Here is an 18,091-nt window from a genome sequence, read left to right on the forward strand (position 1 = left end):
CCCCCTGCCAGCCTGGTTTCCACCAACTGTCCTCCCATGCCAGCCTGGTTGCCCCTAACTGCTCTCCTCTGACAGCCTGGTTGCCTCTAACTGCTCTCCCCTGCTAGCCTGGTTGCCCCCAACTGTCCTCCCCTGTAGGCCTGGTTGCCCCCAACTTCCCTCCCCTGTAGGCCTGGCCCCCCATAACTTCCTCCCCCTACAGGGCTGGTCACCCCAAACTGCCTCCCCTGCAGGCATGGTCCCCCCCAACTGCCCTCCCCTGCAGCCCTGGTCGCTCCCAACTGCCCTCCTCCCCTGCAGGCCTGGTTGCCCCTAACTGCCCTCCCCTGCTGGCCTGGTCACCCCTAACTTCCCTCCCCTGCTGGCCATCTTGTGGCAGCCATCTTGTGTTCACATGGGGGTGGCCATCTTTGACTACATGGGGGTAGCCATCTTGTGCAAGGGTGTGACAGTCAATTTGCATATTACCTCTTTATTATATAGGATACACACACACACACACACACACATATTAATCTATATCTTACTCTAGTTAGATATAGAGGTAAGATCCTTTATGCCTACATTAGTGGCCAGATTTGATATATCTTAAAACTCTTCTCATCAAAGTAATGATTATATTTCTACTAGAGGCCCGGTGCATGAAATTCGTGCAGGGGGGGGTGTGTCCCTCAGCCCAGACTGCACCCTCTCCAATCTGGGACATCCCTCTCATAATCAAGGACTGCTGGCTCCCAACCTCTCACCTACCTGCCTGCCTGATCACCCCCTAACCATTCCCCTGCCAGCCTGATCGATGCCTAACTGCTCCCCTGTCAGCGTGATTGTCCCTAACTTCCCTCCCCTGCCAGGCTGGTCACCTCCAACTGCCTTCCTCTGCTGGCCTGGTCACCCCTAATTGCCCTCCCCTGGAGGCCTGGTTTCCCCCAGCTATCCTCCCCTGCAGGCCTGATTCCCCCCATCCCCCAACTGCCCTCCCTTTCAGGCCATCTTGTGTCCACATGGGGGTGGCCATCTTGTGTTTTGGAGTGATGGTCAATTTGCATATTACTCTTTTATTAGATAGGATGAAATGGGACAAAATATTCTTTTATTCAAATTATGTTTTAAATCTTATTGAAAGTGAAATTTTATTCTTAATTGAATAAATTTTATAATACATAACTAATGGAGAAACAAAAAAATGAAAATATGAGCAAACATCTGTGAAGAAATTCTTAAAACAGCATTTCTACAAACAACTTTGTGAGGTATAACTGAAGTACAGTATAGTGCAAATACTGAAAGTGTACAATTTGATTACTTTTAAAATATGTAGACTACTACTGTTCAACCATCATCTAAATCATAGATAACAAACATATCTATTACTCCCAAAGATTCCTTGTGTCCAGTATGATCCACTTCTCTCCCCATCCCATCCCTAGATAATCACTGATCATCTTTCTGCCACTGTTTGCATTTTCTAGAACATTGTGTAAGTGAAATCATAAGCACCCAATAAGTACTTTTATTTTTTTTGCCTGGCTTCTTTCATTCAGCACATTGAATTTGTAATATATCCATGTAGTTATATGCATCAATTTAGAATTGGTCCATCTATTAATCTGTTGATAGTTATCTGGGTCTTTTTTTGGAGAATAAAATGCATACTCCTTTACGTCTTTCTGTACAGTGTCCTTGGAAAAATGACTGGTCTCTCTGACTCTTAGTATTCTCCTCTACAAACATGTGTTTAATGTCTGTCTCATAGGTTTTACAAGGATCAAACCACTGAACACATTGCCTGACACTCAGTTGCCTTACTGGTGTCGGTTATGAGGTGACACTTTGCTCCTATTGAAATGCTTTCATTCTTTTCTAATTAGTTTAGTGTCCTCTTAAACATTACCATAATTCAAGCCCCATTGTCTGCTCAGCAGACATAGGGCTACCAATAGAGTTGCTTCTTAAAATTTCATCCTTCTTTTGGAATTTATTGGCTTCTATAACTGGTGACAAAGTGTTCTGTTGTTTACACACAGGCCCTCGCTAGCTATGGAATGTCTACCTAGGCGGAATGTGGAGACAACAGTCAGGCCAGGATCTGTTTCTAGACCAGCCGTGGGCAAACTACGGCCCGCGGGCCGGATCCGGCCCATTTGAAATGAATAAAACTATTGAAAAAAAAGACCGTACCCTTTTATGTAATGATGTTTACTTTGAATTTATATTAGTTCACACAAACACTCCATCCATGCTTTTGTTCCAGCCCTCCGGTCCAGTTTAAGAATCCATTGTGGCCCTCGAGTCAAAAAGTTTGCCCACCCCTGTTCTAGAAGCTTAAAAGCTGTGTTTGCACTGTAAAAGTTCTATATTAAATGAGATGATATGTTAACTTGTGGTGCTTATGGAGAGGAGCAGTTGAAAAGAATTATGGATTTGAGGAAGTAACTAAAGCCCTTCTAATCCATCCATTGCTGCTACCAAAGTTCATTCAGTTCTCTTTGTTTTCTTTTTCCAAATTATTATTTCTTCACTGCTACTCCTTTAAATGTGCCCACATTCAATTTTCCTGCCTGGTCAAATTTTGTCTATGAAAATATAAATAAATACATACCTAAATAAATGCATAAATAAATAAATGGTGTTGATTTTCTCTTTCTTCACATTCTTTGTAAATATTTTGTCCAACTAAGCTACTAAATCTAGTTCAGTTGGCAGATGGTGATGGACATAAGAATTTTAATGCCCCTTGTGGATATTATACATGTGTGCAGTTGGGTGGGGGGTGGGGAGACTAAGGCTAAGTACCATGCTGATAAGATCAAGCCAACATATTTGATAGTCATTGGGACCAGGGTGGTTTGCTGTAATGACAATTCTATTTACTTAAAGTTGACTTTATTGACATAGTTATTTGTTCACCAAAAAGCAGTGTTGGTGGTCATGTGTGCAAGTGGAGTGGGTACCAAATGAAAATGTGAATACAAAAATAATATAACCTAAAGATGACAAGATAACAACATCATGAAATATAAGGAAGATTGTATGATATTGCCATTTGTTTTTTAATGGAATTAGAAATTGCACAGAGTATGGGCATGTTGCCTATGCACTTTGAAGTCCTCTGGCATGTGCAGCATTGTCCAGTAATTTAATTGACTGAAACAATTACAAAGAAATGAACTTTTTATTTACTACTCAGAAAAGTAGACTTTATATTTCATTTTTGTACCTTATTGGCTAACAGGAATGTGCACTCCACCAAGAGTTTTTAGAGAATAATATGATGTTTTTATATTTTATCAGGGATAACACTGTAATATGCAGAAATCTACAAATTCAGATACTTCCGTAGAAACACTGAATTCCACCCGCCATGGCACTGGAGCTGTGCAGATGAGAATCAAAAATGCCAACAGTCACCATGATAGACTGAGCCAAAGTAAATCCATGATCCTCACCGATGTTGGGAAGGTCACTGAACCTGTAAGTCAATATCCTTAGCAACCAAGTTCCCTAACACAGAATTTTGTGTAAAAAACGACAACAACAACATGAATTAGCCTTGTTTTATTTGTTTTCCTAATGTGCATGAGAAAACTGATTTTATAATGTATTTTATCTTGCCTACTTATAGTCATAATAATGTCCCCAATTGCAAGAGAAGGGATGAGCTTAATCCAGAGTGATAAAGTGGATTTGGAGCTAGCTAGACTGAAGAGCACCTTTGCCTCATTTTAAGGGTCTCCACTATCATGCTTCAGTGTCATAAAAATAATGAGGTTATGCTAGCATGTGGTGTTTGTACTTCCAAATACAGTACATCACTTTGAAAAGCCAGAGGCTAAAATTAGCTAAGAATAAACCGAGACGAGAAAAAAGTCTTTGGGGAAAAAAACCCCACAAAAACGTGACAATTTCTTTCTTAAAATTATCTCAGCGATATATATTGGAAATTAGGACTGATTTGGAATGAGCTGAAACGATTGAAATGGTATGGCAATTTAAGGTTTGGAGAGGAAGCCATTTTGTTTTGATAATGTGTCATTAGGAAGATTTGAAATAAAATAGTTAGAGATGAACTCTACTGCCAATTGTGCCCCTGCCCCTGCACGCATCCTGAGCCACTAAACACACTGATTGCGATGAGTCTCCTCTGGTTAATTTTCTTCCATAATGGTGGTAACTTGCAGCTGAGGCCATAGGATGTTACAAAATTATTGATGCAATGTTAGCCACTCTTTTGGACCCCAGATCTATGTTGTTTCTCACAGTGAGAGCAAAAGCGAGAAATAGTTTAGCTGGGGACAGGCTGTGTTTTCCAGTCACCCAGCAGAAACATGTGAGCTATTAATTGTGTGTTCCGTTAATATCACAGGGACCTATGAAATATTCAGCTCCCTAACTGAGTTATTAAATGAGATAAACTTGCTGAGTAGCATGTTACCAATTACATGTATTCCCTGTTTTTCACTCAAATTTCAAGTGCCAAATTAACCCACAATCATCTCAGGCACCTGAGAAATATAGGATTTGAATCATTCCTTCTTCAGGTATTAAAGGCAAATTTAGCATAAGGAAGCCAGTGATTATATTTTGGGAGCGAGAAATACACCCTTAGATAAGGTATCCAGAGATGCATTTTTCTTTATTTATTTCTCATTTAAAAGCATTGTCTGCAGGGAGGCACAACACTGCCAGCCCGGCTCTGCTTTTGAACCAGCTAAAATGTTCCTCAACTATGAACTTGAGGCAGTGGTTAGAGTAAATTATTGGAATCTCCATAATGTATTATCAGTAAGAACTGCACCTTTGAAGAAGTTTAAAAGTTAAGTATATTTAATGATGCCTAACATATTTTATTGGCTGTGTTTAACAAAAGGCACTATGCCGCAGTTGTTTTTGACAAGCATGAAAACATCACAGCGTGAGACTGCAAAAGGAATTATGGAGAGAAATTACAAGTGATCCATCTCTCAATGAATTATCCACCTCAATAGCCCGCAGAACTCAGCTACCAATTAACACCTACTTTATTACATGTTGGGATGTACTTAATAACTTTCATGTGTTTATGCACTATTACCTTGACTGATGCCTCTTGTACAATTAGGCATAATTGGCATATCAATATGCAAAAGTTAAAAGGATTAACCCTCTTAAAACTAATGAGCATTTCTGTATCCAGCTGCTAAATGAGACAAAATTAGCATTTTTCACTTTTGGGCAGGATTTTATCATGCAGTTTCTCATTGTTGATATTACCTTGTTACATAACTTTAGTTTGGGGGTTTGTATGCTGGACTGCTGGAGAATAAGAGTTTTCCAAAGTTAAATCAGCCATAATTATCCCAGCTTTTGTTTCCTCATTCTTAGCTTGGGCAATATGTATTCCTTGATAAGGAACAAAAATAAGTTACTTTGGGTGATGTGTGCTCAGTGCATAATTATATAAAAAGGGTATTTCAGTGAGGATATGTCATTTCACCGAGAAAACTTGGCTGAGATACTGTATTGAAAGCTTGCCATGGCACTAATTTTCTTTCTGTCTCAGTTCTTTTCATCTCTTTTTTTCCATGCACAATTTTCTGACTAGATACTGACAGAATGTAAAGTATTTGGGCATATTTATTCAAACAAGCCTGTTAAAGATATCTGCTCAAGCTAACTAAGAACTTGATCTTTCAGAAGTTGAAGGTTGGAGTGAGGTCAAGGGGGCGTATTTTGAACTTAGGAGAAATAGGAGAAAATGTATAATAAAAATGTGTGCATATGTTTTCTGTACATTTAATCTGTACAGAAAAAATTAAGAATGCTTAGAAACTATATATATATATATCTTACGCATTCTATTTGGTATGCATGGTGTATATATATGTGCATCCTATTTAATATGCATGGTATATATGTATATATGTACACTGGCATGACAATTATGCAAATATGGACTTATTAGAGTACATATAACACAAGAATCTGGCCTTATGTTCATAACAATTTAACTTATTAGAAAAAGTAATCAAAGGTTCTAGGGTCAAATCAATTATATAATTTTGTCATTAGTTCACAAATTCATCTTCTTTATTTTGTTCAATTATAAGTATGTTCAACACAACTGTGAGCTCAGAACACAATAAAAACTTCTTCTATATAACTGATAAGAGCCTATTTGTTGGTGTTTAAATCTAGGAGCAAAAGTTTGAAATGTCAATATGAACATTAATTCAACCCTAAGCCCTGCAAATGTAGGTGAATTTACTTGTTAAATTAAAAGTTTTGATTACCTAAGTGCTGCAGGGAAGCTTTTCAGTGACCAGGTATCGATACTCCATTACTATTTTATTGGGTGGTATGCATCATTTTCCTTAAACACCAAATAATCATTTTTATGTGGTTTATAAGATCGATGCCTTCTCAAAATTCAAAGAGGTCACTTTAGTACTTGGGGAATATTGGTGAGGGAGGAAAGTTGGACATGGGAGGACATGGTTAGCAAGAAAATTGCCTATCTGTGAGCAAGATCTGGAGATCTCTGCTTGGTGGGGAAGGCATGTTCTTTGGTCTCAGTGGTTTGCTGTCTCACCCTCAGTACTGGAGTGAGCCCTCTTAAAGGTGGACTGCTATTGATATATCAGAACGTGCTACCCACAGAAGCAGAAAGCTTCGTGAGTGTAAATGGGGCAAGTGAAGTGTGGCTCTTTAAAGGCTAAAAAGGCTAGCATGCAATCCAGCAAATAGCTAATGCAAAAGGTTGTTGCATTAATGTGGCACTGATGTTTTTTATAAGGGCGATCCTCCAACCTAGTAGACATTTTAGAATAGATATTAATGAAGAGTTTGAATAGTTGAAGTCAGGAAACTGCAGGCATAGGATTTGCAGGCAGGAGTAGTTTCGGTATTTAATGCTGGTGGCTTAAGCAGCAACATGTATGAATATTTACCATTTCCATCTTGTAAACCCCACATAAGTGCATTAATTCATTCATGGCCATTATGGACAGGGAAATATCTTTCTATTAGTGTTCAGATAAAGACTTAGCTTGAACCATTGCTAAACATTAACACATAAGATTCCTTTTGCTTCTGTTAACAATCTGGGCTCGTTCATGTTCCTTTTTAATCTATTATAGGAAAAAAGAGGAAACAACTTTCTTTGTTTCTTACTTCTGTGATTATAGGATACTTGCCAAAGTTGTGGCTAGCCAAAAAGGCAGACATAAAAATTGCTACTAAAAATATAAGCCTTCTGTTCAGTCGAGTTTTTGAGAAATGTTATGAGACTATATGACTTGTCCATGTTTACTTCAAATCAAGCTTATAGTTAGGTTTGAGGCTTTGTTTATATAAATTGTCCTGAAGTGGATCCTGATATTTAATTAAAATGACACTAAATCACTTTGAATTGATAAGACTTGGCATCTCAAACAAAGGTAATTGCCCGTATTGGTTTTGTGCAAAAATAGCGCCGCTTGGAAAATGTGCAGCCAACACAGATTGTCAGCTCCATTTATAGATCAATATGTGAAAACCATTGATCAGGCAGGCATGGATAACAGTAACACTTTGCATTTATTTGTTGTTTTTATACCACATTAAGGCTTACAGGATTATAGGCTTCCTAAATATTTTGACTTCCTCATAAATATATGATCTGTTGCATGTTAATTAAATGAGAGTCTGCAGCCATTTCTAAAATTGTTTTTAGTTTGATGATTTCCTTTTATTGCTGTGGATTGTATGATCTGGAAAAGGATTAGTTTCCTTCTGCATAAAGATTATTAAAGCTCATTTTAATGTGTCCTACTTAATGTACGATGTGGCTGCCTTTTTGCTTTGAAAAATATGGATACAGACAATTATTTTCTCTTAGCAAGTGGCTGATTTTTTATTTTTTTTTATTAACTGGGCAATCTCAGCACCCAGGGTAGAATTATTTCCTGACATATTTTGCACACCCGGTAGATAACGGGTCTTCTCGATTTCTCCTGATATAATTTGTTTTCTTTCTTTTTATCTAGCTTGGTAGTACAGGCATCTGATTAAACATTATGTAGAAAATAAACTGCTCATGTCAATTAAATTCCAGACACACACAAGTATAATTTGAATTCTGTTTTTCTGATTCAACAACAAACCTTATGAGCTGTTGTTATACACTGCATCCAGCAGTTAAATCTTCCTTATCTCATCAATGTAAGGACAGAGTTTTGTTCCTAATCTTTATTGGACTATTTCGATGACATTTGTAAGGCATTTTGGTTTATAAGGAAAAACTGGAGGACAGTGGAGTGCGACTCTCCATAGATCCAAGCTTCAGATATGACTAAGCAATAATGTGTCTTCCACTACAATTTTCTTTGCCACTGAGAGGTCAATTTTGTTGAGAAATCTTTTTATATCCTCCATATACATCAGGAGTGCTGCTTTCAACAAAATACTTGGCCTTTTCTGTGATATTAAAACAATAATAAAAGAAACAAGATTTCAAAATCAGCAAATTTTTTTATGAAATTCAAGGGTTACCTAAGGTACGTAGGCTTCTGTAGAGCAGACAAAAATAGTTTATTAGCCTGCATTTTGACTTTTACATAATATGCCCTGGGGAGGGGGGAGAGAATAAAAAAAACCCACCAAAGATTGTTTTCCTTGTCTGCGCCACCCCATGTCATCTCATGCTGTGAAAATCTTTAACTCTGTTTACCAAGCACAAATTGGACTTGTCAAAGGTTCAGAAAGTGTACAGCAACACTGTAGAGCTGGACTTCAAAGAATGAGCCTGGGCTCCCAGATTCACATACATGGCTCTGCCTTTTCCATTTTTATCTTGAGCACAGCTAAATTTGTAACCTCCTACAGATTGAACACGGTGCTGAATGTACACGAGATGAGATACATTTTTTAAAAAGTTAGTCCTCTGATTACTAATTTGAATCCAAAACTCTAACCTTGTTAGCATCTGGACTTATTTCCATAATAACAACCCCTTCAGAACCTACAAAGTAATGAATAATTGACAACAAATGAAATGTTTTGATAGTTGTCGGCACAAAGCATGTTTAATGTTTTGTGTTGCTTCCTAGCTAATTATGTAGATGACACATTTGTCAGACCTTGACTGCCATTAGAAACGTGTTTCCAGAGGGGAGAAAAACAGGCTATTCATAGAGTAATTAACTAGAATGCTCAATGACCTGTGAGAGATTCAAATCGCTGCCAGTTCAGACATTGTTTTGTTACAGAAGCAGAGGGGTAATTAAAATTCCAAATTACAGTCCTATGATGGAGCATTTGTTTGTTGACAGTATACTCTTACTCTAGTTTGTTAATTCTCTTTTAAATTGCTTCTAATCCATTTTATAGCTTTAGGAGTTCCGTCTTTGAATTTACTGACAACTAATATTATGGTAAATTGTACTTCAGTGGAGGACTGAGTGCCTGACAGTTTCCAGGGAGCGTAAGGTGGCTGGGATAAAACAGCTCCTTCCTGAAACTGGCATATCAGGTGCAGTCAGTGGGAATGCCTCTGATGGGGAACATCTCGTTAAACACTTTTTTTTTTCCAGTTCTGCATTAGGGAAACACATTCGAGTAAGAAATACAAAGATAAAAAGGAAAGCAATGGTGAACACCTACAATGGAGAAGGAAACATAATCTCTCAACAAGAAATGATTGATGAAGGGGCTGTGCTACCAAGAGGGAAGAGAGAGGCGTTAGGGCTGAGGATGATTTGGGGAAGAGTATTGAGTTCAATGCCAAAGATGCAGTAGTCTGTAGAGAAGCTCACAGGAGCCACGCAAAATAAGAGCATGTTTTGCAAAAGTACCTCGCATCTCAGGTGAATAACAAACTGCAGGATAATGGGTATCAACCATGAAATTTTTCGAAGAATCATTAGCATAGTTTACAGATCTGGAAGGCTAACATAGCTGAACAATCCAGCTCAAGTGAAATAGTTATTTAGGTTGCTGAAAGTGAGAATATAGTTTTATTAAAAAGATCTGACAGAAGTCACACGGTATTTGATGCAGGCGAGCTGACAGGGGCATCCAGTGAGCGTTGATTATCCCGAAGTCACTGTCAGCTAGGATTGATTTTCACTTTCTCCGTTTATGTAACGGTTCCTGTAATACAGCTGACCTCGAATCACGTTACCTTGTCATTTCTCTGCATGGATCAAGAAGAGATGAGCTGAAAATAGCTAGACACTGACCTTGAACTTGCCAGAATAGTGAGAAGAGACTGCGGGGGTTTTCTGTAGTTCACGTACAAAGATGAAGACAAACTGTTCCTCTGTCGAGTTCGCTGTAGCAGCACAAGGGGGCAGAGCAGCACTAGAGATTACAGGTAAAACAGCTTCTGCACCAGCCTGAAAGGCTCTGAAATACCAAGTTAGAGCCAGAGGTCTCGTTTTTACATCTTAGTGTATACATAAAGGAGAATTACTGATGAATTAAAATCTTGGTCCCCCTGATGTTCATAATCAGTAATCTAAAAGTGTACATTCTAATTAAAAAAGCTTACCTACTACTCTGTGTGGCAGCACCCATGCTATGCCAGTAAATTATTTGCAGTCTCTTATTTAATTCATATAGTACACTTCACTCTTAAAATAACTTTGGGACCATAGTCAATATTATTAAGAGAGTTTTATAGCAAATTCCCAAGGTGATGCATGTCATTTTTAAGTACAATTTTAACAGAAGATGGGGACAGTCTTTTTATATTAATTAAGTATCAAGCCCCCAAATTAAAATTGGACAGTGTTGTATGGTAATGTGAACCCACAGAGAGGTAACATGCAAGCTGAAATATGATATCTGCCATTTGATTTACATTTGTCAATACCTTGTAGATTTTCCTGTTTTAATACTTGCCTCAGTTTTCAAAATGTCCTTTATAGATCATCATTATAACCTCGATTAATCTAAAACACTGTAGTTGACATGGTACTTTGCTTGCTAGCACTTAGTTAAGCAAAATCATTGTTGTACTGATGCCGAATGTTACTCATAAATGGTACTCCAAAAACTTGCCAAGTGAAGTAGAGAACTGAAGCAGGTTGAGGAACAGAAGAACAAACACTGACTTGATTATCCCTCAGGTTGTAAGTGCATTATGTAATGGCAACATAGCATCTTTGCATGTGTAGTGGCATGGTAACACTGCAACCTTGTGCAGCAACGTGATCCTTTCTTGCATAGAATGAATTCTCTTTGTGTGTGTGCACACACATACACATATACATTATACTGTGTGCATATACTAGTATACTACATATATCCTATATAATAAAAGGCCAATATGTAAATTGTCTCTTCAACTGGGAGTTCTATGGGGAGTTCGACCAGGGGGCAGGGCTGGCCAGCTAACTGCCTGTGGCCCTTCTTCCTGGCCGGCCCAGCCCAATTGGCCCTGATCAGGGCTGGCTGGCCGGACCACACCTGTGCATGAATTCATGCACTGGGCTTCTAGTGTGTGTGTGTGTGTATGTGTGTGTGTGTGTATACTTGTCTATATATACACATATATACAGAGAGAGATGTATATGATGTTTATATATTTGAGCTCATTACATTCTAGAAAAAATAACCACATACATTAAAAATCTGAAATATCAAGATTGCTTCAATTCTCCTCATCTGTAGATTGACTCAGGGCAGTGACAATAAGTTCTGAGAAATAAGAAGAATTCTCATTTGTTTCAAGGATGGAATAAGTAGGAAATCATTCTGTTGCCACAAATGAGGTTGAAGATACTCAGAATACCTGTATTATCATAGGGATCTATACCTAGTTTGGGCCTCAGGTAGAGAAAATAGCTTTGTGCTTCACGCATTAATCTTCCAACCTAGGTTTCCATGTGAATGTGTGTGTGTGTGCCAGAGGGGTGGGGACGGGGTGAATTGACAGCTATAAAATTGTTGTGTCTGAATTTGAGGTCTTTTTTGTTTGTTTGATTTTTTGTTTAACCTCACCTGAGGATATTTTTCCATTGATTTTTTTTAGAGAGAGTAGAAGAGAGGAAGGGGAGGGGAGAGAGAGAAAAAAAAGTGAGAGAGAGAGAGAGAGAGAGAGAGAGATGTGAGAGAGACTCATTGATTGGTTGCCTCCTGCATGGGCCCTGACTTGGGGCTGGGGATTAAACCTGGAACCCATGTACGTGCCCTTGACCAGAAATCAAACCCACGACCCTTGGGTGCACAGGCAGACACTCTGACCACTTAGCAACACTGGCCAGGGCTAAAATTGATGTCTTTGAAGGCAATCCTGAGGCCTTCCTTAGAGGCACACTTCGCACTCATGCTACTCAGAGTGTGCAGACGACCTCCGGAGTGCCCTCTCCCAAGTGGTAGGAAACCCAGCCCTAAATGGTTGATTTGCTTCTGTTTATGAGGTCAAGGCAGACATAAAGGTGCTGGCTGCAAAAACACTTCCCCAGAGTTGTTTTCCCCCTCCCTTCAGTGCATAAGGCTTTTAATAAGGGACTCCAGTCCCTGATGTGTTCAGATTCCGTTTATTGTTACCATCTGTTTAATTACCCTCTCAGGTTTGTGTTGGGAAGCATGAAAGTATTTTATCCAGCCTTTGAATCCATGCATTCCTAAAGAGATGTGGGTAAAGTACTTGTCAGTTTTCAAAAGGCATATTAAAAACTGATCAGCAGAACCATTTCCAAACAATATCAAGTAAGGGAAAAGCAATAATTTTTACATGAATGCGTCTTGTAAGTAAGTCGCAAATGTACAGTGCCACTCTCTCCCAGCCACAATGCATCTTCTCTGCGTGTGATCTCATAGGATTCTCCTTTGAGGTGATGTGTTTTTATGATTCCCATTCACTTCCAATGCACTGGCAGTAAGTTTATTGGGAAAGAGATATGGGATTTCAATTATAACAGGGAGTATGGTTGTCATATGTCAAGCAATTTTAAGTATAAAGTAAGAGAAATCACATACAGAGTGGGATACAAGTAGGTTTACATTTGTGAGTATGCAAAACAGAGTTTATTCTTATATTATTATTTAGTAAGTGTTAGATAATTTTTCATATGAACAACTGTAAACCTACTTTTGCCCCACCCTGTATATCCTCAGAAAAGGACAGAAAACTGTTTGGAGGAAGGCAAAAAATAAACAATCAAACAAAAAAACACCTCAAGAAATCCAGAGTTATTTTACTCTTTTTTCACTTTATCCTATGTATTATTATATTCTATCTTTTTCTTTTTTTCTTAGAGAAGCACCAGTGTGTCATTTCTGGTGGCCCCTACCATCTCCACAATATGGTGCATTTTCCACATGCGAATGCCATTGACAACAAAAATTAAACTGACTGATGCAGACCTCTCACCCACTTATGTGTAAATTATTTTATTTACTAGCATTTGGGTGCAATAAAAAATAACAAAATGAAAGAAAAACACATTGAAATGTTTAAGTTTCAAAATGTTTTCGATGCTTTACTCTGAAAACCAAAATATATAAATAATCAGGTGATTTTACTTTCTAAATCAAACAAGCCAAATGACTGCTAATGTTTTAATTTTTTTTTTTATCACTTAGGAGGTGATTTTAATAAGTGAGCCGCACTTTCCCCCCTGAGAATGCAAGATGATATTAGATTAAGAATGTGTTTGAAAGTGTTCAGAAATGGTAGACTTGCTATTAGATGGGTGTCTTTCCACAGTATCATATACATAAACAACATAGATACTGTTTTCTCTGTATCCCTTTGTGTAGAAACCAGTGCTCTTCAAGCCTCATGATCTTCTATTATTTCTGTGGAGAAGAGAAATAGTGATGACACTAACTTTCCTCCACTGCTTTTGGACACCTGACCTGCTTTCTTTCCCACAGGCTAAAAGGAAGCTACAGTCTTCATATTTCCAATAAGAAGGGACATGTGTCTCCTTGCATTGCATTGTCTTAGATCATATCATGGAGAACAAAGTGACCCAATAGAGGAAGACAGGAAAGCAAAGTGACAGTTTTGTTTGCTCAAATATAAATGCCAACATCAAAACATGGAGGCAAGTCCAGAGGCCCACTGCCAGATCGCAGGAATTTAAATAGCAAGAGCTGTTCTGGACTCAAAATGTATTCAAGGCATAGTCTATAATCAGCAGTGAAAGGAGAAGGAACAAATAAGCTTTGCTCAGGTCACACAAACTGAGCGTAACTTCTGTTTTCAAGATCCATGAGAAAGTGATTCTGGCTGATACATGATAATACATCACCCACTGTGGTCTTACCTATTGATCATAGCCTGACAGTGGGTAACCTTTCATGGCAACTTCCTCTTTTACCATGAATTATTGACAGTGTTAATGCCAATAACGCATGATCAAATAGATGGGAAAGAAGTTTACATTCCTGGATGTGCTATACTTAACCTCCATAGTTTAAAAAAAGAAAGAAAAAGAAAAAGAAGGAAAGATAGAAGACATTTTTTCCCCCCTGTCTTGGAAATACTAATGAATAGCTTTTACTTTCACACAGATTATTAATGTGACATCCTTGTAATTCTCACCTAAAACTTATTTTGGATAGTAAAGACCTATATTTAAGCTAGTTTTAAAATTGTTATTTTTACCCTAGTGTTCTCTATCTTATATAATACAAACCCTTGGAAATGTTACTCTAATGGTGTGTCCTGAGGTCCCTGCATTAATCATTTCCTGCTCACTGAGTGGTCATCACCCCAGTCCTGCCTCTGTTTTTTTTAAGAATTCCCAAAGTGGGAAAGTAGGCAAGCCGATCAACTACTTTCATACATTCATTCATTAGTTCATGCTTTTATTCATTTAACAGATATTTATTGCCATCCATTATATGTAAGAGCCTGCTTTGAAAGCTGAGGACACAAAACAGAAAGATTCTCTGTCCGGTTGGAGGTTACAATCAAGTGAGGTACACCCCTTATCCCGGGATAGCCCAGGCCTCAGCCCCTTCGCTTCCTAGACCTCATCATTGTCTCTGGCATTACCTCCTCACTCTCAACAATAGTATTAGCATCATATACTTTACTTTATGTCACAAATATTGTACACAGGGTGTAAAATTGGCCTGTGAAATAAATAAAAAAACTCCACTCTTTCTTCCTATAGATGGATTTCTATGGCTTGTAAATCTCAAATCATTTTTTTTCAATTGAAAATCATGGGATTCCTACCTGATTTTAACCTCCTTAAACTCTCTTTGACATACTTCGCTTCCTACCTCATCATTGTCTCTGGCATTACCTCCTCACTCTCAACAATAGTATTAGCATCATATACTTTACTTTATGTCACAAATATTGTACACAGGGTGTAAAATTGGCCTGTGAAATAAATAAAAAAAACTCCACTCTTTCTTCCTATAGATGGATTTCTATGGCTTGTAAATCTCAAATCATTTTTTTTTAATTTAAAATCATGGGATTCCTACCTGATTTTAACCTCCTTCAAACTCTCTTTGACATATTTCCTTTGTCTTGTCTCCTTTGGCATATCCAAGTTATTAAAGTACTTTCTTTGGTAACAAGTCAAGGTGCAAGTATTCTTAACTGGTTACATTTTATTCATTACCCATTTTTATCCCCCTACCTTAGTCTTGGTGAATTTATGATAAACTTTTAAGAGTCCATTTTTTTTAATTAAAATGTTAGTATGTTTGTTTGCCATCTATGACTGCTTATACTTTCAACATGAAAACTGAAAACAGGCCCCACTTAGACTTTTACAGAGCATGCAAAATTTTCACCAAGTTTTTGACTATTAAAAATACTTATTGGATATTTGCTGTTGGTGTCTGGCAGAACATTGTCCTCCAAGTAGATTTGTGGAAGTTTTATGAAGTTGATTGTGGAAACAGTGACCTAATTTACAAAACCTATGTAAGTAGTCCTTATTATTAGTGCTATTCTTACCTATTTAAGAAGAGCTTGCCATCACGGCCCTTAAAACAAGTTGCCGGCCATGACCAATGTACACCTGCATTAAAGCAAGGATGACGGCACTGACTGTGAAGCAAAAAGCAGAGCACATAGGCTCAACTGGCAGGATGAGCTATTTTGCAGCTTGCTCCATCCTGAGAAATAAAGAAAAACAAAGGGAAAAAAGAACTTTTTGAAGAGTAATTTCTTCATATTGAATAAACAAACTAGGGCCACAATACAGTAAAATCCAAATATTGAAATGAACTAAGGAATTAACCCGTTTAAAGATTTAGCTCTGCCTAAGGCAAGTTGATTCTCAGATCTTTGGAATTACCTGACCATGCAAAAAACAGGCTCTTTTGAGGCCACACAATTCCATATTTCTCTCAAGTATGTGTAATTGGTAAGCAGTTTTGCTATGATTATAGACAAGGAAACACAGATCAGATTCTGGATGCATAAAAAGAACCAATTTGCATCTTTTGACTATGAATCTATCCACTCCTCTCCTTTCAAATTCTGAAGCCCCCAGCTCCTACCTGACAGCTTAGCTGAAACTTGTCTTGGAAGATCATGCTTCCCAAGATCACCAACATGCACCTAGAACTCTGATATCTTTTTTTTTTAACCTGTATTGCAGGACTTGTTTAAAAGTAATATTGACTTTATATGTGCTAGTTACACATTAAACAGTGAGGCTAATGGGTCTATAACAGGAGTTACTATCAAGTGACGGACTCAATTTTGCCCACATTATCTTTTATTTTACTGGAATGGTGTTTTTAAATTTAGTTGGGGTTATGGTATCTTCATCAATTTATGCAAAATGCTTGCCCTGAAGATGTATCAGTTTGTAATCTTAGTGTTATTTCTTTGACTGGCTCTTCAGGTGAGGGCAAACTGTGGCAAGTCAAAAGATGATAATTGTTAATTATAAACTGGGAAATTCAGAAGATGACAATTGTCAGTCATACATTTGGAAATGTAGTCTCTATCACATTTTACTGACAGTGTAAAAGCAGTCTGTTTTATAACTAAATACGAATAATTTTCTTATTCAGATTTTCTCATTTGGGTTTTATTTCAATTTTAGACTTACATTATTATAAATTAACAAACATCTTGCCACCTTTTAGACAACACTAAAAAAAAATAACTGTGATTATCTATGGTAATGGTGTTTTCTTGTCACCAAGTTATAAATATTCTGTTTATTCTGGGTTGTCTCTGATTTAACTTTTGTGGGTTTTGTTAAATAGTTCTGAAAACTTTATGCAAAGCAACTTTGTATGTGATGAAGTAGTGCACTTCTAAATCTTATAAAAAAGAATCACACCAGGTCCTTAAAAATGAAGAATGATGCTAACACTTCACAACATTATACAACATTTAAGTCAACTTAAATTTGACTAATCATCTTAGTACTTATCATTTGCTCTACATTTTTATAGTTAAACTAATTTGAAGACTTGAAAACTTTGGTAGAAATTTTTATTTAGCTTTCAATTGACATGTACTAGTAATATCCATAAGGAGTGAAACAGAAAAGTAAACACAATCAGAAGCTGTCTGCCTTTATGGAGTGAGGATAGGTTCACACGAGGAAGAAAAAACTCCTTTAAACAAACATCAGTGGATTCTCAGAAAGCCCTAGACTTGGAGAAAGCATGTTGAATTCGACCTAAAGATGTATTTTATTTGGCCCAGATAGTGTTTTTTCCTTCTTTCTTTTTAATTGAGCAGACATTTTAATTTAGCACTGTGTTTTCACATAAAATTTTATATATGTGACATCTCTCAAAATACCCAGAAATACAGGCATTGCTGTTCTGGCTCCCCAAAGAGCAGGCAATAAGCAGCTGCAGGTAAATAGCCATTGCCCAGTCTGGATGGGCCAGTGCCCTCTAGTTCATGGCAGGTGAACCAGCCACACCCCCGCCCCCCCCCTTCACTGGGTCAAGTCACCTACCTGACGTTTTACTTGGCCATGTCAACTTTGCATTATCTGTCTCAACCTTTTTCACAAGCCTTCTGAGGAAAAAAAGAAGCTGAGTTGTCATGCAGATAACTGCATAACTCATGTCTCCTTTTAGTATATAATTTTTCCAAGGTTCTGTCTAGGTAGGATAAGGTTTTGAAATAGGAAAAAGCATATATATATATATATATATATATATATACACATAC

General features: G+C 37.7%; 1 protein-coding gene across 1 annotated transcript in view; it reads left to right on the plus strand.

Annotated features, from left to right (window-relative positions):
* Positions 1–18,091, plus strand: part of ARHGAP15 (Rho GTPase activating protein 15) — a 701,147-nt gene that overhangs the window by 25,872 nt on the left and 657,184 nt on the right. The window contains exon 2 of the mRNA XM_015567142.1: positions 3,292–3,471. Within this exon, the coding sequence (XP_015422628.1) occupies positions 3,307–3,471 (165 nt within the window). The 5' untranslated portion in view covers positions 3,292–3,306. The remainder of the gene's footprint in view (positions 1–3,291; positions 3,472–18,091) is intronic.

Source organism: Myotis davidii, unplaced genomic scaffold (genome assembly GCF_000327345.1).
Source record: "Myotis davidii unplaced genomic scaffold, ASM32734v1 scaffold560, whole genome shotgun sequence".
Taxonomy (NCBI): Eukaryota; Metazoa; Chordata; class Mammalia; order Chiroptera; family Vespertilionidae; genus Myotis; species Myotis davidii.